The 23,399-nt window shown below is 40.9% G+C and overlaps 1 protein-coding gene across 3 annotated transcripts in view; it reads left to right on the forward strand.

Annotated features, from left to right (window-relative positions):
* Nucleotides 1–23,399, forward strand: part of PCSK5 (proprotein convertase subtilisin/kexin type 5) — a 456,955-nt gene that overhangs the window by 116,911 nt on the left and 316,645 nt on the right. For all 3 annotated transcript variants that reach the window (XM_032427639.1, XM_032427640.1, XM_032427641.1), the window contains exons 4-5: nt 6,375–6,518; nt 10,260–10,336. In XM_032427639.1, the coding sequence (XP_032283530.1) occupies nt 6,375–6,518; nt 10,260–10,336 (221 nt within the window). The remainder of the gene's footprint in view (nt 1–6,374; nt 6,519–10,259; nt 10,337–23,399) is intronic.

The following is a 23,399-nucleotide window of genomic DNA, read 5'->3' on the forward strand; positions in this document are numbered from 1 at the left end:
GTAAACTATTGGGTACACTTATGCCTCCTATGACTGTGCTCTCATCAACAACAGGACTTAATAACACAGCCATTTCTTATGTACTTTATCTTCTTTAATCTTTATGACAATTCTCTGCATTCAAACTACAGATCAGTTTTTAAGAATTTAGGGAACTTAACAAAGTCAATGTAACTGGAAAGTAACAAAGATGGAATTTAACCTTTCTGGTTCTCCCAGCTGTAATAGTTGCTGTGCTGAATTTTGTGTTATTGAAACATACTGGGCTTCCTTGGAATTTCTGGAAAACCTACAGACTGAATAATGATCCTTGAATAAGTGGATGTTGGATCTCTTTTAACCAGGGGCATCTTTTTTTTTTTTTTTCATGTGTGTGATAACAAAGGATTTCAGGTCCATCAGAATAACTCATAAATAGAGTAGTAAATGTGTTAGGACTTCCCTGGCTTAATTGAGATTTTCAAAAATCTATGAAGTCATCTTTGGTTTTGGAGTCATAGAATCTCTATTTCATGTATCCCATGAAGAGCCATCAGTTTATGGCCTCACAAAAGCCCAAAGTCCAATAGCTCTAGGTAGCCTTGAGGAAGAAAGGTTAAAGAAAGACCTTTTCCAAATAGACTCAAGAAGAATTAAAATGATTGAAACTGTGAAGGGGACAACTAAGCCTAGGTACTTACCAGTAGTTCCCAAGTACTGAGAAGCAGATGTCAGACCCATTTGAAGGGACAGCTTCATCTTAAATGGAGCAAGGCTAACTAACAGTGGAGTGAGCCATTTCCTGTGGTGTTTTGGATCTGCCTTCTGAGAGCTCATGAGAACTTACAGATTCAGGAATTTTGTGGAGTGTGATAGTTTAAAACTCACCATGATGTGTGTATTTACACCATGGAAATTGGCAAACACTACAAATAAGGGATTTTTTTTTAAAGTTTATTTATTTTTATATATATATTTTTAAGTAATTTCTATGTCCAATGTAGGGCTCGAACTCACGACCCCAAGATCAAGGTCATATGCTCTTCTGATGAGGCAGCCAGGTGACCAAAAGGAATTTTCTTTTTTTATGAATTGAGGGGTGCCTGGGTGGCTCAGTCAGTTGAGCCTCAGATTCTTGATTTTGGCTCAGGTCATGATCTCAGGGCCATGAGATGGAGTCCCATTTTGGGCTCTGCACTCAGTGTGGAGTCTGCTTTGGATTCTCTTTCTCTCTCACTCTGTCTCTCTCTCTCTCTCTCTCTCTCCCCCTCTGAATGAATGAATGAATGAATGAATAAATAAATAAATAAAATCTTTTAAAAAATTTATTTACCAGCACATCTTCGGCTATTTAGCAAAGAAGTGAACTCTCTGTTATTTTAACTATAAAAAATAGAAACTTTGCAATTTCCTAAAAGATGTGTTGGAATAAGTGGAATTAGGAAAAATTAGGTCCCTTAAGTCTTACTCACCTGTATTCTACCTTATCCCTTGAATGCACTGATCACAGTGCTAAGGCAAGTGAGATTTGTGATTTGAATTTCTTTATTGGGGCTATATTGTCCAACATCTACTCCTGACTTTGCACATGTTACGGCTTCCTCTAAGCCCCTTCTGTTTTAACTTTTAACAGAAGAGTTTCCATAACCCTGTGGTCTGGTGTCAGACTGCTTCCTTTAGAATCCTAATTTTAATATTGACTAGCTGTGTGAACTCTGGAAGGTTACTGAAGCTGATTAAGCCCCATTTTTTTTTTTTATCTGTTAAAAGCAGATGATAAAAGTACTTCCTTCAAACAGTTGTTCTGAGTCTTAAATGAAGCTAGACCACGTAAAGTAATTAGTCCAAGGCTTGGCCATGGTAAGGATCTTGTAGGTGTCAGTTCTATTTCCCTTAAGGGGGAGTATCGATTCTGGTTTGTTGTTGTTGTTTTTTTCAATTTCTTACATCTTTTGGACTCCAGAGTCTACAAAGAATTTCAAGTATATAGACACTTATACTAAGTTGACTAGATATGTTTTTGAATTTGTCCATAAAACAGAATTTTTGTGTATTCTGCATCCTTATTAACAGTGTATACTCAGAGATGCAGTCTTAGGAGTCACTGTATTGATGATAACAATAGGTGTTTTCAATGTTAGTGGGCTGTTGACAGCATATAAATTGGCAGTCCATTGAAGACCTTCAGAACTTGGAGATGCTTAAAAAGAATGACATTGAGAGTTACCCCCCACCTGTCCCTCAAGAAAAGGTTCATGAGAATGTAACAAAGGTGTTTATTTTTAGTATCAACTGTTCTTTCATTGAGCAAACACTGTGATGTGTTTATGAAGACACAAGAAAAGCAGACACACCCAGAGTGGTTTATTTTTTTTTTAATTTTTTATTATTATGTTCAATTAGCCAACATACAGTACATTATGAAGGGTTTTTTTGTAATTTTATTTTTATTATGTTCAGTTAGCCAACATATAGTACATCATTAGTTTTTGATGTAGAGTTCAATGATTTACTAGTTGCGTATAACACCCAGTGCTCTACACAACACGTGCCCTCCTTAATGCCCATCACCCAGGTACCCCATCCCCCCACCCCCCTCCCTTCTGTAACCCTTAGTTTGTTTCCTCGAGTCCAGAGTCTCTCATGGTTTGTCTCCCTCCCTCTCTGATTTCCTCCCATTCAGTTTTCCCTCCATTCCCCTCTGGTCCTCTGTGCTACTCCTTAAGTAGAATAGCTCATAACCTGGGTATGGAAGAGGCCATTTCCGAAGTCCACAGAGCAAACTCTCAAAATGCATTCCTAAAAAGAATAAAAGCTCTTATGGATTAGGAATGGGAGACATGGGTGGCAACCATTGTTTCTGCAGGTATTTTCCATTTTGTGTCATTTCTAAATATTTAGTCCCCTGTGCGTAGACCATCATTGAAAATACAGTACATTATTCAGAAACGAAGGTACATACATTTACTATAAGTATTTATGTTGCGCATACTGTGCAAGTATGTGGTTTGCATCATCTTCAGATATGCTGGAAGGGTCTGACTGGCCTCTTTTGTGAATACCAGTCTATGGACTACATATGTGGTGACACATTTCCGGAAACTAGTCTTGAGTTCCAGCTCTGGCTGAGATCTTCTCAACATTGATTGATTATGTCTGAGGAAATCAGGGCTAAGCTATGTTCTTTTTGCCTTTGGGTGATGCTGTAACACAGATTCCTGGGCAAGTAAATAGAGCCCAGTTTAAAGGCCATTTCAAGGAGGCAGTTAAGGAAGTGATTCATTCGTTCTCCTCTTTGGTCATTGTTGACTGGCATCAGTTTATTCTGTAGTCTTTGCTCTCTGGATACCTTGGGTGTATGAAACAACCACATCAGAAACATGTTTGGAAGCCTAGACCACTTGAAATGTGTGTTAAAAAAATCTAAAGATCACATTCAGAATTTAGGATTCTGATTTAAGGGTCCTCCAGCCTTATTACTCATTTGCAGAAAACACCTCAGGCCCTGATGTCTTTTTCTTTTGAAATGTTGGCTGCTTGCTATATTAGATTATCCAAATGAAAGCATCAATTGGATATTTCCTCTCCTTCCCTCCCCTCCCATGTTGGCAGATGAAAAGAAAAAAATATGGTACAAAAATATTTAATCTGTTAAAGTCAGATTTAACAGAAGCAGAGGTGGAAGAAAAAAACCTAATTGCTTCACTTTTAACACACGTTTTCCATAGACAGCTGGTTTTCTTCAATTTTCATAATTACAATTTCAGGAAGCGTCCCTCCACTTCAGGATGGTTATCCCATTTGCGGGTTACCCATTTCCTGCGCATTTCCTTCCTCCAGCCCACCTCTTGGCCACATTAACGTTACTTCATGTCACAAACGATACCACAGGTGGCCAGAACAGGTTCTGAGAAAGGGAAAATGACATGGAAACCTGTCAAGTTTGCTTTGTGTTACATCAAAGTGTTTGGTGAGGAGAGGCCCACACTCTTGGCCAGAAGGAGACTTCTGGAAAACGTAGGCCTTTCGGAAATCTACACTATTTCTTTCATGAACATCTCCGTTAACCAAGCATTAGCTGGCTAGATATCTCTGACGAGGTCGGAACAGTGAGCATCATAGCAGTTGTGACCTTTGAAATGAGATTGAGGATATGCCCTCACGCATGTGATCAGTCAGCCGGTCTTAGGTTAGACTTGGTTTAATGCTTAGTCTTAGAGGGGCTTACAATCAATAAGACAAGATTCACACACAAGATTCAACAGTCAAGAGCAGTTCAGCAGAATTTATTAAGTAGGGGGTGGACTGTATAGAACAGAATATGTGTGTGTGTCTGTCTGTCTGTATCCTTGAGTTCAGGGATAGGGAAGAGACCGATGAGTCAGATGAAGGCCATGAGAAGTCTTTGTGAGGAGAGGTGTAGGGGCTGAACTGTGCCTGGGAAACTAGGGAGAGGTGGAGAAAGTGGAATTTGGGTCAGTGTCATAGTAGATTGTGTGTGTGTGTGTGTGTGTGTGTGTGCATGCGTGCGTGTGTGCAGGGCCTCAAATGCCAGAAAGAAGTCAAGGAGGTGAGAAAAAGATACAAATGTTCAGAAAATATATAAGCCCCCATCCTCTATGAAATTGATACTACCTGTGGTGAAAAATGGGTACACCCTTTGTTAGAATGAATCCTTGAAACTATCAGGTGTGTTGATAACATTCAACGAAAGGCAGTCTCATTTGGAGAATAAATTTACAAATTCCTGTCAGGGCTGTTGGAGGTATCTGTCTCTTGTTAGCATCGGATTTTGATGGATGAAGTTTGGAAAGAGATGAGCTTCCATTTATTTAGGTTGTAGTTAGAATAAAAGCCCAGTCATGCCTACAAAGCCCTGGATGGTCTGACCTCTCTTCCCCTTCTAACTGGCTGTCTTCCAGGCCATTCTTTCCCTCATTCCCTGAGCTTCAGCCATACACCACCTTCTTTCTCTGTCTTCAGTGTGCTAAGCTGTTGCCCACCGTACATTACCCTGGCATTTACTGTCCTCTACCAAGAAGACACATCTCTAGGCTCTTGGGCGGAGCAGCTCTTTGTCACCAGTCCTGCATCAGCTCTGATTTCACTTCTGGAGACCACAGGCTCCACCTCCCATCCCACCGAGAGTGGTCTGCTCCGGTCCCTTGGCATTCACCATCCTATCACCCTCTTTCATTCCTTAAAAACCCAAGGAGGACTCTGAATGGTATTGTTGGTTTATTATCGGTGTCTCCCCTTCGGAGGGGTCATTAGGACAGGAACCTTATCTGCCTGCTTACCGTCACACCCCAGTGTGTAGTAGGTGCTCAGTAAAGTATACGTTAGATGAGTCAGTGGCAGTGGGGTCTCCATTACGCGCAGGGCCTACAAAGCTCGCATTCTCTACCCCCTCCTGAAGAGCTGAACTGTTACAAAGGCAGGAAGAAAATGGAGAATGGTACGATCTGGGGTGGCCCATGTTACGATGGCATTATGTTACAGCACGTCTTTTTTCCTTTGTTCCTCTACGAAGTCTTAAGAACTTGGGAAACAACACCGCTCAGAGGGACGTTTCAAAGAGATGGAGTTGGAGGGGGCCATTGTGTGGGTTGGATGGATGCTAGTATGTCAGGAAGAGCTGATGGGTTCATGCATTTCTTGCTATGTTTCTATGTTGTAGCCATTGTGGAATGACATGACTATGACCCTAACGAGCTAAGATCCGATGTTTCTCCAGTCTGCCCTCTGAATCCTTCACACACATTTCCTGTCCAGACTTGGTTCCCTTCTTCATTCCCTTCTCCAAGTACCGCTGACTGAGTATGCCTGCCCCCTACCTATCATGGTATGATAGCCGTGGCTAATTCAGCAAAAGAAGTTTGATGAAACTGTTACTTTTTCCTCCTTCGTGGGTTCTGATGGTAGCACCCCTCTGGCTGACACTGTCCGAAAGCTGCCTGAGTTCTCAGTTTTGGCTAGCTTGGCTTCCAGGGGCCTGGTTAAGAGATTATCCAGTGTGTGTTCTGCAGTTGCCTAGTTTGGGTTTATAAATGAAACGTTACAATGCTTTCTTCTGTGTCATTAATACGTGCTGACAATAAAATGATACATCCCTTATTGTGCTGCTGGGATGGAATTTATTTGACTCTATTTTTTTCAAAGGATCTATGGCGTTGGCACAGGGCAGAGCAGGCAGAAGACTTCTGTTTGCTTGCCTTCCCCACGTGTACCCTTCCTGCCTTCTCTTGTTATTATGCTAGAGAACCATGCTTCTGCTCTGCAGGCCACCACCACATGTCCGTTAACGTAACCCATTATCTGCACAAGGAGGTGATTTGCCCATCTTCTGATTATTAGTCATCTGCACCGTCTAACTCTCCCTCCTCCTTCCTCAGCACTGCAGTGACAACACACATCCCTGCCAATCAGACATGAACATAGAAGGAGCCTGGAAGAGAGGCTACACGGGAAAGAACATCGTTGTGACCATCCTGGATGATGGCATTGAGAGAACCCACCCGGATCTGATGCAGAACTACGTGAGTGTGTGCTGTGGTCGGAGCCCCCTCCATCCTGGGAAGTAAGGGGACGCGTGTGAGGACTGTCAAGAAGTGGGGTTGCTACTGAAAAGGGCAGCTAGCAGATACAGTAGGCTCTGCGTATCGCTTCCATCTTACAAAACGTTGCACCCTCTGAGTACAGGGAGGTGAGCTACTGCTTTCAACTTTCAAGTGCCTTTGATGTTCTGATGACAAAAAGCAAGTGATAAGGCAGCAGAAACCCCAATCCCACCACCATCTGCTCCTGATAATGACCACTCTTCTCAACGACTCATCCACAAAGCCACGCCACACACTCTGTTTCTCTTGTGGAGAAAAGCGTACTTAGAACTTTTCTCAAGTTTTTCTACTGGTCTCTTTCTCTTTTTTTTTTTTAACTCCCTTTTTCAAAGGACAATAGTGATCAGCCTCCTACTAGTCCTAGGAAGCAGTCAGTTCCCTCTCTTAAGGAGGAACTGTGATTCCAGGACTCCAGGAGGATGTAGGATGTAGGATGAGCCCAAGACCACAGAGCCCACGGAACATTGGGGTCAGTTTCTGCCCCTTGGGCCTGTGGGTTCCATCTATCACTGTGGTATCTACTGCCTAGAAATGTGCCAATGATCTCTCTAAACTCTACCCCCTCCAAGCTCATTCCTTCCATTGGCTTTTCCTTTCTAAGGTCACTTGAGAGGGCCATATTATCTCTCAATATGCCATTCTCTGTCGGCTCCAAATTTGTGTTTCCTGACACCTTAGTGTTCTCTCTCAAATATTTCTTCTCTTATAAGGAGCCTGCAACGATCCCCTATTATCTGCAAATACAACTCTGATTCCCATGAGGGCTCAGCAGAAAATCCTGTGGATCCCACTCACACCCATGTCTTCTGACTTCCCCTCAGACCTCTTTTCTGGTGACGACTGTTTCCACCCAGGAACACTGATACCACCGCATGCCGCTTAAACGACAGTCGCTTTTCCCCCTCATCCTCCTCTCTTCTTTCCTGATTCCTTTTAATTCCAAAATTTTGGCCGTGTCGAGGGTCCCTAAATTACATTTCATGTTGGTATTGAAAAAAATTTCTCTTAAAATCAGTGATTTTCTAGCCGCATACAGTTTCCTCTCCTATCCCTGAAAATACAAGCAGCTCTAAGTCATGGTGAAGTCTGCTTTACTTCCCTTGCAGGACTCTTACTGACCCCAAAGGAGGAAAGCCACGGGCCAGGGTGGGAAGCTTTGCCCCGTGTTCACGGAGGGGACCCACAGAGAATCCTGAGCTATATAACTGGGAGGACCCCGTCTCCGCAGATTTTTGTCTTCTATATTCCATTTCATGGTCGTTAAAGGAGGCACTTCAGCAAGCCCAGCCCACCACCCTGTGCCCTGAGCTGCCAGAGAATGATGAGGCAGGCCCTGCCCTGCGGGTCCCTCTGCCCATCAGCACAAAGGACTTGCCATCCCAGCATGCCTGCTGCCTCAGTGGACACAGAGTGGCCCTGGGGTTCGTTGTTCTGGGCTCACTCAGAGTGGACCTGACCTTTTCCTTAAGGCCAAGTTTCAGAGACCAGGGATATGATGCCTTCTTGAAATCTGATCTCTCTCTCTCTCTCTCTATCTCCATCTCCCTCAGCATGGGAAGGCTTGGTTCCATGTCTCCTCTGCCCCCCTTTCCCTACTGCTCCAGCTTCTCATGAAACCATTTTTAGAGTGTGATCACCATATTCTCTCCAATGTTCCTTTCTTATTTGCTCAGTCTTGCTTATTTCATGATACTGAATCTCAAATTAATTTTCCTGAAGAGACTTCATTTTATCTTTGCAAATAAAATACCTCCAAGCCCCTTCCTTGGCGCCCCAGAAACTCCCACTGGCTCACAGTGACCCATATTTCTGACCCACACAAACCCCCAGTGTCACCTCACCCTTGAATCTTTCCTTACAGTCTTCCCCTGTCACCCGTTTTGTGTCAAACATTCAGCCAAGAAACTTCACAAATTAATTTTTTACAGTGACATATTGAAACAATTTCCGCCAAATTAGGTGACTTTTCCCGAAGGTTAAAAAGAGAGAGAGAGAAGGAACTGCAGATTCATTTTGTTCTCATTTGAACAAAACGTTTGAGCGGCCACTCTCACCCTGCCTCCAAGCACACTCAGGCATTCACAGCATAGAATTTGAGAGCTAAAAAGAATTTTCTATTCGTCTCCTCCTTCAAGAGGGGAGAAGCTGGAGCCTGAAGGCTATAGTGAGTGAGCCCAGGTCATATAAAGAACAGAACTGTGGGGACCTCTCTCCCAACAGAGAAGTCTTTCTGGTCATACACAGTGTGGTATTTATGGGGTGTTCCTGCCCCCCACCAGCTAGGAATATATTTGATGAAACACAGACGGCTTTAACCTAATTATGATTGCATTCTTTGCCTCTTTCATTTTTCCCCCCTTGGAGGAGAATTCTCTAGAACATATCTGTGTGATGAGCAGTACCGATCCTTCTCAGTTGTCCTGATGTTGGAGCTGGTGAAGTATAGGGAAGAGCACATTGGATGGGGTCAGGGGGCATATGGCCTGGGTTCCAATCTTGGTTCCACAAGCTGGTTTGCTTCATGCCTTTGGCCAAGTTACTTAGCCTGTCTTGGGCCTCTGTTTCCTTATAAGTAAAATTAGTCAGTTATACTAGATAGACACCATTCATGCTCTAGTGACCAGTATGGGAGGCTGTGGGGCCGCCTTTATAGGAGAAGCAGGGACTTACCTACCACCTTTATATGTCCCGTGTATTTTGCATAATTTCTCCAGACATCAGACTCTATGTACTACACATTATTTTCAGAAACAAGAGTCTTTGATAAAGCTAGAAAACACGTTGGCTTTCACTAAAACTGAAATCAGGAATTACCCTAAAGTGTCAGAAAACACAAAACAGTCTAAATTAGTTCTACCTACTGTGATATAAATTGGAGTAAAGATATGAGCCAGTAATTTCTTTTCAGAAATTTAGAAAATCAAAAGAAAGAAATGTAGAAATTTGGAGATGTTTCACAATCACTTTTAAAAGCAGACAGATCCAGCTTTGGCTTCAGAGATGCTTTTCCCTCATTTTGAAGGCTTGACCTAGAATAAAACTTTGTTCATTATTTTGGTTGGGACAGAGGATCATTGGGTATTAGTAAAAAGTCTGAATTACAGACTCTTTTATAGTAGATACAACATCTGAAACCAGACAGCTATTGCCTGATAGAGATACCACGATACCTAATATAATAAATTTCTAATACTGATTTTTAATTGGCTTGCCAGTTGTTTGTGAATTATCTTCAAAAATCTTTGAATCATAAGGAATTTACACACTCCAGAAATGAAGTAAGGAATAGAGAGAGAATCCCTGGAAAATAAATCACTTTGCTTCTAGAGAGTCCAAGAATACTGCACCGAAAAGGTGGTCACTGGGGACCTCTTCAGAGGCATTGAACGCGAGGTCAGTTCCAGAGATGAGGGAAAATATGTTGGCAAGAATGGTCTGGGTTCTTCCTTGGTCTGTGGAGAGTGTTTTTTCACCTTAAGGAGAAAAATACAACAGTGATTATTACTGAACAAGGCCTCCTGATGCCACCGAACCATGAATGTATTATTTAATCTAATTACTCTCTTGCGGAAATGTGTTTAAGAATGCATGTGGCTCCAGGTTAATGGCTAATTACTAAATGTCTGTCTCCTCCTCTTGCTCACTCCTCTGTGGCCGTAGGATGCTCTGGCGAGTTGTGACGTGAATGGGAATGACCTGGACCCAATGCCTCGTTACGACGCAAGCAACGAGAACAAGTAAGGCCCAGCGGAGCGGGGGCTGGCCTGTGGCTGCCAAGGATTTTTGTTTTCTCCTCTTGCTGAGGGAAGTATTTTCTTAGAAAGCCTTGGTAACAAATGATCCATAAATTTGCTCCAGGGTGAACAGGTGTCTTTTCACTGAAGCTTCTGGGTAATAAAAAGGGGTGGTCTCCATGGTAAGAATGGTCGCAGAGAGAACCCTGGGGAATGACTCAGCATTTCCATATCTTGAGGGCACAGCTGGGGAGTATTGCCCCTCATGAGGTAATTGGCCGGTGACCCATTTTGGGGGATGGGGTGCTAAAGGGAAAGGCAAAACAATGTGTACGCCAAAAGAGTTACTTTATTCTGTTAAATTTCAACAAATTTCATTGACCCCTGTGCTTGAAGTCTCTGCCAGGGGCTTTCTTATTAGCCGCTTTGTTCTTCTGTAGTGATTGTATTTTCTACTAATACACGTGAAATACCTATAAGGTTTGCCACGTACAGAACCTATTACCTTTCTTATCTTCACATTCAAGAGCCATAGAAACCCATTTAACCACTTTTCCACTCTCCAGTTAGTACAGTAGTTCTTGTGAGAGCAGATGAAAATGCACATCCATTTGATACCGTGGAATATCTTAACATCCTTCAGAAAATAAATGGGAATGGTTTTTCTTGCTTAAGATGACCCAGATTCTTTTTTTTTTTTTTAAAAGATTTTATTTATTTATTTGACAGAGAGAGAGAGAGCACAAGTAGGCAGAGTGGCAGGCAGAGGGAGAGGGAGAAGCAGGCTCTCTGCTGAGCAGGGAGCCGGACGTGGGGCTCGATCCCAGGACCCTGGGATCATGACCTGAGCCGAAGGCAGCCGCTTAACCGACTGAGCCACCCAGGCGCCCCATGACCCAGATTCTTTAAAGGATTAGGAGATATTTCTAATCTCTAGATCACATTAGCTTTTTTCCTTTTACTCCAAAACGCCTCCAGGATAATGCTGTGATTTAAATGCTATCATTTCGATTTTTACTTACATGTTTTAGTCTGGAATCTCAGAAGTAGCAAAAAGAGGTGTTTTGCCCATTTATTACATGCTATTTCCAGCCTGTGTTTTTCTTTAGGAAAAAATTTCTTAGCGAGTATGATTTGATTAAGTCAATAAGTTTAGATAAAACCATCTGACCTAGATAATTGTGACTGCACATGGGTTTTTTTCTTCTTTTTTTTTCCCCCCTCTTTTCACCATCCACAAAGAAGCCTCAAAAAAGTTACTGTGGAAAGCATGCTGTTTGCTAATAATTCGGTAAATGTTACAGATCAGATTCAATGGTGAAAGCATTAATGCATAAATTGATTTCGATAGAATTTTTCAGAGCCTTCTAAACAAAAAAAGAAAGGGACCTAAATTAAACTGGATAATTTTCTTTCAGTCTTGGCCATTGCTGTCCAGATTACACTGCTTAAAGTTATAGTGAATTTCACATCAAGGGTCATAATTTGAGACAATGTGAGCTAATGTATTTAACCTAATTTATGAACTAGCCTGAAACACTGATGAAGAATCTTGAAGCTTCAATACCAAAAAGTCGCCACTGATAAATTTCGATATACAGTTCATTCTGCTATAGTGCGACATAGCCTTCCTAAAAACACTTGCACTCTGCAAAATCTAAAACCACCAAGTAATAAGACAGTGAAATTTGAGCTCAGCGCTCAAAAACTTCATCAGTGATGCACACACACAAAATGGTAGGGACCTATTTAAAAAAAATAGCCCAGTTGTATCCATGTTAAGTGGTTATGAAATATGTAAAATTATAATAAATGCGCCACTTTATCTTGAAAAACACCCGAAGTTTGCTTGTGGAATTGTGTGCACATTACGTCTGCTTGTACATGTGAATGCATGCCGCTCTGTTTGCAAGAGAAAAAAAGAGTGGAAAAAAGATGAAAATTTTGAAAAAGAACAAAGAATAGGGGGGAAAATGAATCAGTTGAGAGGCGAGGGGAAAATTAAGCAGAGTGGAGGACACCCCCCGCCCAGGATGGCCTTTGGGATCAAGGCAACTTGCCAGTTACTGAAGGTGGAAGGTGAGGTACTCGAAATCAGGGAGTAGCAGCGGCAGACGTGGACAGGTGTGGACCGTGGTGCTCTTCGGGCGTGTAGCTGTGTGGGTTTTGTGTATTCCCATGGCGATGCATTTCCTACATTCACTTAGAGTTCCTAGGATAAAATTGTGCATCAACACATGTAAATTTCACATTATGCTTACAGTGATCTCCAATACATCAATGGTATCGGAAGAAATTTGTGTTTTTGAGGCAAGCATATAGGAGATCTGTACGATACTATATCCATCAGTTTGATTTATTCCATCAACATCTGTAGAGAGCAAAGAGGGACAGGAAAGCTACAGGAAAGATCATGGTAACACCCGAAGTATTTGGGGGCAGGATATCGAGGGGCAAGAGGGGCTATAGGTAGAAACCAGAAACATATCATACCCTGTAGGCAGTGCTGTCTGAATTCACGTGTGGCGAGTTTTTGCAATCAAACTCTCGGTGGTGACGGTGACTGTTTTCCAGGGCGTGTCGGACATGTGACTAACATCGCTAACCACAGAGGCTGTGCTTAAGCTCTTAAGCTCTTTGAGTGTTGGCTTTGATGGCTTTTTACAGGCTGCCTTTAAAAAAAAAAAACCATATCCTTTGCAGGTATTCCTTTCAAACCTGGCTCTCCCCGAGACCTGTTCTTGAGAAGCATTGCCATAGTCCTGCTCACTGTGGCGTATTCTGGTGTGTCCTGTTTTAACCCCTTCTAAGTACCGTCCATGGTTCACTGAGTGCGGTGTGGGTTTGTTATTGGAGCACACAGGCATTGTTCTAGATACGTGCTTGCGTTTGTAGTCTTGACAGTGAAATATGGCATTTCCAGAGGTACAACAGCAGCATTCCCTACCTCTGTTTTATGAGCGTGACCTGGGGCAACAGATTACCCTTTAGCTCCTCTCAGGAGTGCCGCCTGATGTTTTCTGGGCCAGACACAAGCCATGTATTCAGGCATTTGGGGTTAAGATAGCCTCTCTGCTCATTAGACCGTAATTATAGATGTGATTGATGGATCTGTCTTTAAGCGAGATAATTCTGTTTGAATAGAAGTCACGTGGCATCAGGAAATTAGCAGTGGGTTTGTAGTTCAGAAGAGTTGACGGTTAGTTTTGGTTCTCCTTAATTAGCTTTATAATCTTCGGGCCTGAGTACTCTGAACTTTGACTAAAGCTTTGTTGTTGTTGTTGTTGTCTTAATCTCTAAAATTACTACAATAATACTTCCCAAGGTTAGCAGTAAAATACCTAAAACACCAAACATACGACGGACTACATATTAGGTGCTAGATAATTTATAATTATAATTACAGCTGTTATTATAATTATGTGTTCTATTCCTCTTTCTGGTTCTTGATAAATAATTAAAAATCACAATCATCTCAAAATAGATGTGCCTATGAACATTTCAAATGTAATGTAAGACTTAGAGGTCTTTGTTTATTTCCAAGGTTAGAGGTTTCGGTAGGTTTTTCTGCTGCTTTAGGTGGAGAGCTGTGACTCATTCAGTAAATGAGTCAGTAAATCTGCTTTTCTGCAGTTCTGTTTCCCCATCTCCTCGAGCAGAGCCACGAGTCTTTGAATTTGATGCAAGAGAGTGAAGGGGAGAAATTTCTAATCCTCGTCAGAATGAAGCGGCTCAGGTGTCTGCTCTGCGAAAACCTCCTCTTTGTATGATCTGACCAGTAGGCTTGAGAGTGTGTCTGGAATTATTTCCTGCTTAGCTACGTCTGTTCATTCATTCCACAGGTACTCACTGAGACCCTACTTTGTGAATGGCTCTGCACTAAATGCTTGGGGGGCACGGGGATGAAATAAGTTGGGCTCCGAACTAATGGATTTAATTGGTAGATGACTTGAGAAACTTTAATGCGTGGTGGGTTTTAGTACTACGAGAGAAAGCACCCTCAAAACTCCATGCCAATCATCTCTCTTAGACTGACATGATTACATTTCTAGTGCTAAAACTTTGGGGTGACAGAAATCACTGCAGAAGTACAAAAGTTATAAAAATTCCTTTTTTTAAGATTTTATTTATTTATTTGATAGAGACACAGCGAGAGAGGGAACACAAGCAGGGGGGAGTGGGAGAGGGAGAAGCAGGCTTCCCACCGAGCAGGGAGCCCGATGCGGGGCTCGATCCCAGGACCCTGAGATCATGACCTGAGCTGAAGGCAGACACTTAACGACTGAGCCACCCAGGTGCCCCCAAAATTTCTTTTTTGTCATTTTTTCATGTCCCCCACATAACAGGTGCATAAAGAAATAGCCTCAGTGGAGGAGACCATAAAAGCTGTCCTTCTGTTCGGCTTTGTCTCCATTCATATTAGCTTGTCGAATAAAGGTGACTGCATTGTTCTAGGCTTAAAATAGAAAATGCCTCCCTACAAATGAAAGAGTCTCCTGGCATTTCATACCACTACTCCTGTTTCTGATAAATGAATTATTGATGTCTGAGTTAGAGCTTCCCTTCCCTAGGTTGCTTCTTGTTAAATGTTCCCTCCATTTAAAAGTCATAGCAACATATTTAGTGGGAGGTGAGAGCACACATTATATCTTGAATGGGCGATATGTGGGCCCAGAATCTAATTCCTTTTGAAAATGAACCAATCCATAAGTTAAAGACTCATTTTTCAAAAGGAATTCATTTTTTTCATTTTTCTTTCTGATCTCTATTTTCAGGAAGATTTAAGCAGGGTAGATGGAAGCACATTTTTTTTCTGATTCTTTAGTCTCCTGGCACATGTCATTTCTGGTTTTAAGAATGTATGTCGCCATGTTGTAGAAACCAAAGTGCACGTGGCCTTCTCTTTCTCATCCCTGCAGATGGGGACTGTTTTCAGTAGATAGTGTTCCAAAACAAAGCCAATGATTGTAACAAATGTTTTCTAACTATAGAGAAAATATTTTAACTCCATTCTAGAGGAAAAAAAAACTTAGATCAATGACCTTATCTTGAGATCCATAACCTTAACAGGTAGAAACCTTATTTATTTAAATTTTTTACTCAAGTATAATTAACACACAGTATTATATTAGTTTCAAGTGTACACTGTAACGATTCAACAATTCTATACATTTTTCAGTGCTCATCAATAGGAGTGTACTCTTAATTCCATGTATCTATTTCACCTATCCCCTTACCCACCTCCCCTTTGGCAACCACCAGTTTGTTCTCAGTATTTAAGAGTCTGGCTTTTTGTTTGTTTCTTTTTTTCTTTGTTCTTTTGTTTCTTAAATTCCACATGAGTGAAATCATAAGGTATTTTTCTTCCTCTGACTTATTTCACTCAGCGTAATACCATCCAGGTCCATCTAAGTTGTTGCAGATAGTAAGATTTCATTCTTTTTTATGGCTGGATAATATTCCTCTGTGTGTGTGTGTGTGTGTGTGTGTGTGAACCTAGGGAAGGGAAGCTCTAACTCAGACATCAATAATTCATTTATCAGAAATAGGAGTAGTGGTATGAAATGCCAGGAGACTCTTTCATTTGTAGGGAAGCATTTTCTATTTTAAGCCTAGAACAATGCAGTCACCATCCAGGTCCATCTAAGTTGTTGCAAATAGTAAGATTTCATTCTTTTTTATGGCTGGATAATATTCCTCTGTGTGTGTGTGTGTGTGTGTGTGTGTGTGTGTGTACATGTATCACATCTTGTCATCCATGCATCAGTGGACTCTTGGGCTGCTTCTGTATCTTGGCTATTGTGGATAATGCTTCAATAGACATAGCAGTGCATGTATCTTTTCGAATTAGTGTTTTCATTTTCTTTGGGTAAATAGTAGTGCAATTACTGGATCATACGGTAATTTGATTTTTAATTTTTTTGAGGAACCTCCATACTGTTTTCCACAGTGGCTGCACCAGTTTGCATTCCCACCAACAGTGCACAAGGGTTCCTGTTTCTCCACATCCTCACCAACACTTGGTATTTCTTGTCTTTTTGATTTTAGCCATTCTGACAGGTATAAAGTAATATTTCATTGTGGCTTTAATTTGTGTTTCCCCAATGATTTGTGATAGTGAGCATGTTTTCATGTGTCTTTGGCCATATGTATGTCTTCTCAAAGCAATCTACAGATTTAATGCCATCCCTATCAAAATACCAACATTTTTCACAGAACTAAAACCAAATAATCCTAAAATTTGTATGGAACTACAAAAAACAAAAAACCCAAAATAGCCAAAGCAATCTTGAAAAAGAACAAAGCTGGAGGTATCACAATCCCAGATTTCAAGATATACTACAAAGCTGCAGTAATCAAAACCACATGGTACTGGCACAAAAAGGGACACATAGACCAATGGAACAGAACAGAGAGCCCAGAAATAAACCCACGCTTTTATGGCCAATTAACCAATGACATAGGAGGCAAGAATATACAGTGGGAAGAAGACAGTCTCTTCAACAAATGGTAGTGGGGGAATTGGACAACCACGTGCAAAAGAATGAAACACAACAATAAACTCAAAATGGACCCACACGTGGTACCTGGAACCATAAAATTCCTAGACAAAAACATAAACAGTAATTTCTCTGACATCGGCCGTAATGACATTTTTCTAGGTATGTCTCCCAAGGCCAGGGAAACAAAGGCAAAATTGAACTATTGGGACTATCCCAAAATAAAAAATTTTGCATAGCAAAGGAAACCATCAACAAAACAAAAGGGCAACCTATTTAATGGGAGAAGATATTTGCAAATGATGTATCCAATAAAGGGTAGATATCAAAAAAATATAAAGAACTTATACAACTCAACACCAAAAAGACAACTAATGGAATTAAAAAAAAAAAATAGGCAGAGAACCTGAATAAACATTTTTCCATGGGAGCCTTATTTCTTTATACCCAGGATTTAGCCAAACACTTCAGATAAAATTATCCTATAGCTAAATAGGTCAGAAAAAAATCTGCCAAAGACAAGAAGGGCCAGTATCAGTGGCCGATTTATTTTTCCAAGTATTTCCAACATTTTTCCTCTAGTCCTTTTACAAAATAGCATTATGATAGACTACACAGTAGTTACTTAATCAGTGGTTATCAAATGAATTCACATGGCAATGACTACATGCTAGAGGCTTAATGTATCTAGAGAAGGTAGTTGTGAAAAATACCTGACCCTTTTCATATGCAGGTATACATTCTATGTCAGGAAAGAACGTACAACAAATATTTTAGAAAATCAGCTTCTGTCATATGGGGTCATAATACAATACTTTGAGATAAGTAACATTTTTGACCCATCTTATAGATTCTGGAAAGTGGCTGGGGTCTGGGGCCTCACACAAAGTTGGAATACAACAGGAAAAGGCCTCTCTCAGCCCAGAAGCCAGCCAGCCCTCCCCAGCCCTTGGTCATAGCCCTGCCTTCCTCAGCATGTTAGTCCTCCTCTTTAGTAGCTCACCCAAGATGCACACACCCCCATCCATCCCTCCACTCCAGCTGTCTGTTGGTTTGTCCCTTCTCCCACCAGCATCCTTGTAAAATCTCCTAAATGGTTTCCCTGTCTCCAGGCTCACCCCATCCCGCTGCCCGAGTGATATATAAATAAAAATCTAAAAATATATGTAAATATATAAATAAAATATATAAAAATATATAAATTAAAAAAACCCTTTAATGTCTTGACATTTTGTTGAAAGTACAAGATGCTCTGTTGCCCACTCCTCCCTCATTATTAAGCCTGCTCTGCCCTGCATGTCCCCTGCTCTCCCCCTTTATTTATCAGCCCTGCGGGACTTGTGAAGTTCCCTTAATGTGCTGCAACTCTACAACCTTCCCCCCATCTGCACCTGTGTGGTCCCTCCTCCCCCTTCAACTCCTGCCACTTCCCCTGTGATGCCTTCTCTCACCTCCATCATCTGAGCTGGATACCCTCCGGTGAGTTATCAAAGCACCTGTGAATTTCCTGCTTTTATAAAACCCTTCCTGTTCTACACAGGGTCGCATTTACCAAGGTAGAGAGTAGAGAGGCAAGAGGCAAGAAGAGATACTGAGAAGATTTCCAGTTTAGTTTGGGGTATAAAATGTCTGTTTGGTCTTACAGTAATTAGAAGACTATCAACCTTGATTGCTCATATAGATGAATTTGTGAAATGTATCCTAAAATAGTAACTATTCAAAAGGTACGATATATATATACTGGATTTTTGTGCTGAATATCTTTTTTTTTTTTTTTGACCCTCCTCCCTGCTATGTATCCCAGAAACCTGACCTCTAAGGACTGTATTAATAGACTCCCTTGTCCTCTGGCTTCCCATTGGGTTTGGCCAATGGAAGTCTCAAGCAGGAGATTATTGGGATACCGAGGAGTGAAGAAGGAGTATTTATTCTCTGCCCCCTCCTTATTGGACCACTGGGGACTAGCTGGATACCTGAAGATCATAATTACTGTCAGGTGGCCCTAAGGCTGACTTCTTGAGGGCTATCCTTTATGGGCTTCAATAACCACTCATTCCCCATGGTTCCTTAGATGTAGGGGTTTTCCAGTGTTTCTGATTTAGAACACCACACTATTCCCTATTGGTTTCCCCAAATCCTGCCTGCATCTTTATGTTAAGTCCCTTGAGTAAATTTTTCTCATGTTACCCAGTATAAAAAAGTCCAGTGTTTCCTGATCGGCCCTGATTGATAGGTATGTTAGTTTTTTAGCCTGGTATCTTTGGTAGACTAAAAGAAAAAATGTCCAGACTCTTCCAAGAAAGAAAATCACTAGATTCATAGGAGTTGTGTTAATGGCTTTGTATTTTTTAATGAGACCTGACAAATACAAAAAATAGTTATCTAATATAGAATTCCTATACACCTGTCGCTTGAAGTATAAAGTATTAATTTTTATAAAACTGCATTAATTATTCTAGGGATTAGAATCATGATAATGCAATCTTCAGACCCCTTTGTTCTTTGTTGATTTTGGTGTGTTCTCTTCCAGGATTTGGGGACATGGTCTCTTGGGGTTCTCAGTAACAGTTTCAATAAAGGGCTGATAGATGCTATAGGTTAAAATGAGGTTTGGGTATAATTTATGCAAACCGAGTGCACTATTGACATGAATAATTGATAGGTGCTTCAATTTAAATTTCTTATTTCAAAAACAAACTCGCAAATTCCTGAGGCCTCTAAAGCAGATGGAAATGGCAGTAAGGGAAAGATAAGTATCCTTTTTAAATAATGGATTAAGCATTTGAGCAGAGTTTCCAGACAGGTATATTTATTTATCTTTCTCTTTTCCTCTAACCTCTGCCTTGGATCTTTCTATTTTCTCTTGTTTCTTTATGCCCTGAAATACATAAAATTTAGAGCATGAAGACCTTGAGAGGTCAATGTGAGCAGTGCATTATGTGTATTATTCAGAGCTATAGAGAAGACATGCGAGACCTTTCAAGTGCATTCAGCCAATGGACACTCATGTTAGATGCTGAAAAAGAAGGCAAACTCAGGAGAAAAAGAGCCATGTTTTGCTTATCTCACTCCCTGTATAGATACTAGAAGAATAGGCTGAAAATATAATCAAACTACAGACTGGCTAATTGTTCATTTTAATATTAACAAGATATTATTTAGATATTGGTTGTCTTCCTATTCAGATCAAACACTGTCTAAGTTAAGGGACTACAGTTAGAATTTCTTTTTTATTACTAGCTGAAAAGGACGTCATAATTTTTATGTTTGAGCAATTCGGTTAATTACAGTAGAAGCCTGTTGTTCCAATTGACTTAAGTATGTGTGTTTAATATCAGCAGTAGGTGTGCATTTCAGTTACAATCCTCAATAAAAGGTGGAAAGGCAGAAAATAGGTCTTTTCGGTCAGAATATATTTGATTAGTTCTCATAACATAGGTCACCAAAGAAGGCAAGGTGATAGAGTAAAAGAAGAAAAAAAAAAAGGTCCTGCTTTTGGATGAGACCTGTGTACCAGTTTCAGCCTTGTCGTTCACTGTTATCTGTGGACTTGGAGAAGCATCTTATCAGAGCCTCCCTTGTCACGTTAGTATCTCAATGTCCCTGGCTGACTTAACCAAAAAAACCTATAAGTCTGTGCAGTTGCTACTTGACTATATTTGAATGTAGTGTAAGCAATGCTAATAAAATTAACACATCTGGATGTTTTCTCAATTACTGCTCACAGCAACCCACATTCAGAGCAAAAGTCGAGAGAGGTGGAGTAAAATGCTTAATGTCACCGGGTGACAGAATTTGAGCTCATTTATTCCTGCAGCATCTATTTACCTGCGTAGCTAAATTAATCTGTGGTCAAGTAGATGAGAAATTAATTACTGTGTTGAGCCCATGCTTTAGTAGCTTTACTACCTTGGGAAAACCGTAATCACTGGAATGCTGCACTACTGTGTTCAGTAAATATTCAGTAGCTTGGTTCTACCAAGTGCTGGTAGTCTGAGCTGTTTCTCCACAGAGAGGGGATTGGGCCACAAAGGTCACCAACACCTTGTGTACATGTGACTTTGAACAAGTAACAGAGATCTTTTATTACAGAAAATGATTGTATAGGTCTGACTTCACAGTGGTATTTGTTCTATGGAAATAAATGAATCTAGGGGCTATTTATTCAGAGCTTGCTATAGGAAGAGACTCAGCTACCAACACTTGAGGAGACCCAAGGGTAGACATATGACTGGGAAAGCTTTATCATTAAAAAAAAGAAGAAGAAGAAAAAAAAAAAAAAAGGAAGGTTTCAGGTGTTCTGATCAGTGGTTCACATGGGGACGACACAGCTAGGGTCTCAAACAATTCTAGTTCTCAACAATTCTAGTTCTCAAACACTTCTGGTTCTCAATTCTAATGTGTATTAATAACTGTAAAAGAAAATTGAATGAGAACCAAGTGGTTATAGTGTAAATAAGTGTTTTGGGAAATTATATAAAATTGTCAAAGGAATGGACGTTATTAAGGTGGTAATAATTAAAAAATAAGGTAAAGTCTTAGTCTAATTCACAGAGGGCAGGAGTTAATTTTCACATCTATGTGGAGATACGGACTCTTTGAGGTTGGAATCACATAACTAACAGACATTTTCCTGATATTTTTATATTTAAATGATGGCCCCAGAGAATGCTCTGGAAATGTGGGCTGTGCAAGATTCTCTGTAGGAGGGAAAGACTGAGCCCAAGGACATCAGAAGCCTTTTCCTACCCTAAGAAGGGTGTGGGGTCTCGAGGATGTGTCCTGCTTTGGGGAGTTGTGGTGAATCATTTTGTACCTTAAAAAGCTTGAAGAAATTGAGAAGAACACTTGACTACTGGAGATTTTCCAGCAAATTCCCCTGAATCCCCACTTTCTCTGCAGCATGTTCTCATCACAAGCTGCCATCTCATGAATTTTAAAAAAGACTGACCTTTGTTAGGAGAGTTTACCTCTTCCTATTTTTAGATATCCCCACACCATCTGCATATAATTTACATATGCTAGTAAATGCATTTGAATTTGCATGAATTGCAGATAAAATACCTTGTGGTGACACCCTGGGCTGAGATTAGCTGACTGCTAAAGATTTTGTATGACCTTTTTGCTGTTGGTTAGTTTTGCTCCTTCCGAGGTTCATCCTCACAGGGTCACACCCCCCTCTCACAGGGTCACACCCCCCCTCCCACCCCCATCCCCATTACCAAATAGAGACTCATTTTACCCCCCCACCAACCCTACAGCCCCACCTGTATCAGGTTGTTACAGATCCCTTTCTTTTTTCACCATCCTGATACCTTGGGCTTCCCACAGGCACCAGCATGATGCTGTTGCCATGCAGAGTAGGTGCACATCTGCCTCCAGCAATGGCCCCAGTCTTGGCACCAATTTACATAGTTCGCACTAGAGGTGATTTGAATAGAACATAAGTTGTTCAGCACTCTTAATTGCAACCCTTGTTGTTAATTTTATTGAACATCAAACTCTTTCATAAAAATTATTTTTCTTCGTAACAGAACAACAAGTCCCTTTAATGCTTTTCAAAGGAGCGGCAATACGTGCAGCGAAAACACTTGATTGTGTTTTTCTCTTTCTTGTCCATCCATCTCATGCCTCATGTAGGGAGTATGGGGGATGGGGCAGTGGAGCATGTGAGAAGGAGCTGGGGTTTGCATTGAGAAGATCAAAGAATTAGAGGCCTTGACTTTGTTGAAATTGAATTCAAGTGGAAACAAATGGGGTCCTCAAGTGAGGGGCGATCTCAGGAGCAGCTCACCTAACAACCGTGCATTTGCCTGATGACCCATACTTGGGTCGGTAGAGGCCCCTGTTGTGACTGAAGCATTTCCCACTACAGAAATGCCACAGCAACTGTGGCTGAACTCTTCTGTGGGTTGAATTTATATCAAATTGTTTGGCCCCCTTTGGGGAGTAATATTAGAGGCATCATCATGATGGAACCGTGTTCCACACAGCATGATAGTATGGAGCAAGAGCCCTTTCACTGGTGTATTTATAGGAGTGTTCATTCAAATTTGTTGAAATCTTTGTAGCCCAAATGCAGTATGAGAAGGTATTCAGGTAAGCCGTTGCAAATTATGTGGATGTTCATTCTTCCATGTTTTATGATCATGCATACTATTTTACATCAATTGATTCCATTTATCATCATCCAACTTTCTCATTGTGTTTCTATGAGCTTCTGCTGGAATCCCCATTGGAAAACTTATTTCAGTTATAGGGGATACTAACTCATGTTTAATCCATCCTGGTTGGAAAAAAATATATATAACTCTGTTGTTTTATCTTTGTCTTTGATTAGGGAGATACTTCTTCTTATGCTAAGAAAGTAAACTTTATGAAGGATTATACTCCTATATTAAATTCACCCATTTTTCTTATAAGGTTCATGGGTTTCTGAAATCTATATGAATATAACACACTTAGATTTCTAAGATGTATACTTGGAGTAAAACAGGAAAATGTATATGGGGAGGGAGGTCCAAGTAACTGCTTGCTCGATAAGTTGTTTAATAAAATTGAATAAT

This window comes from Phoca vitulina, unplaced genomic scaffold (assembly GCF_004348235.1).
Source record: "Phoca vitulina isolate PV1807 unplaced genomic scaffold, GSC_HSeal_1.0 scaffold37, whole genome shotgun sequence".
NCBI lineage: Eukaryota > Metazoa > Chordata > Mammalia > Carnivora > Phocidae > Phoca > Phoca vitulina.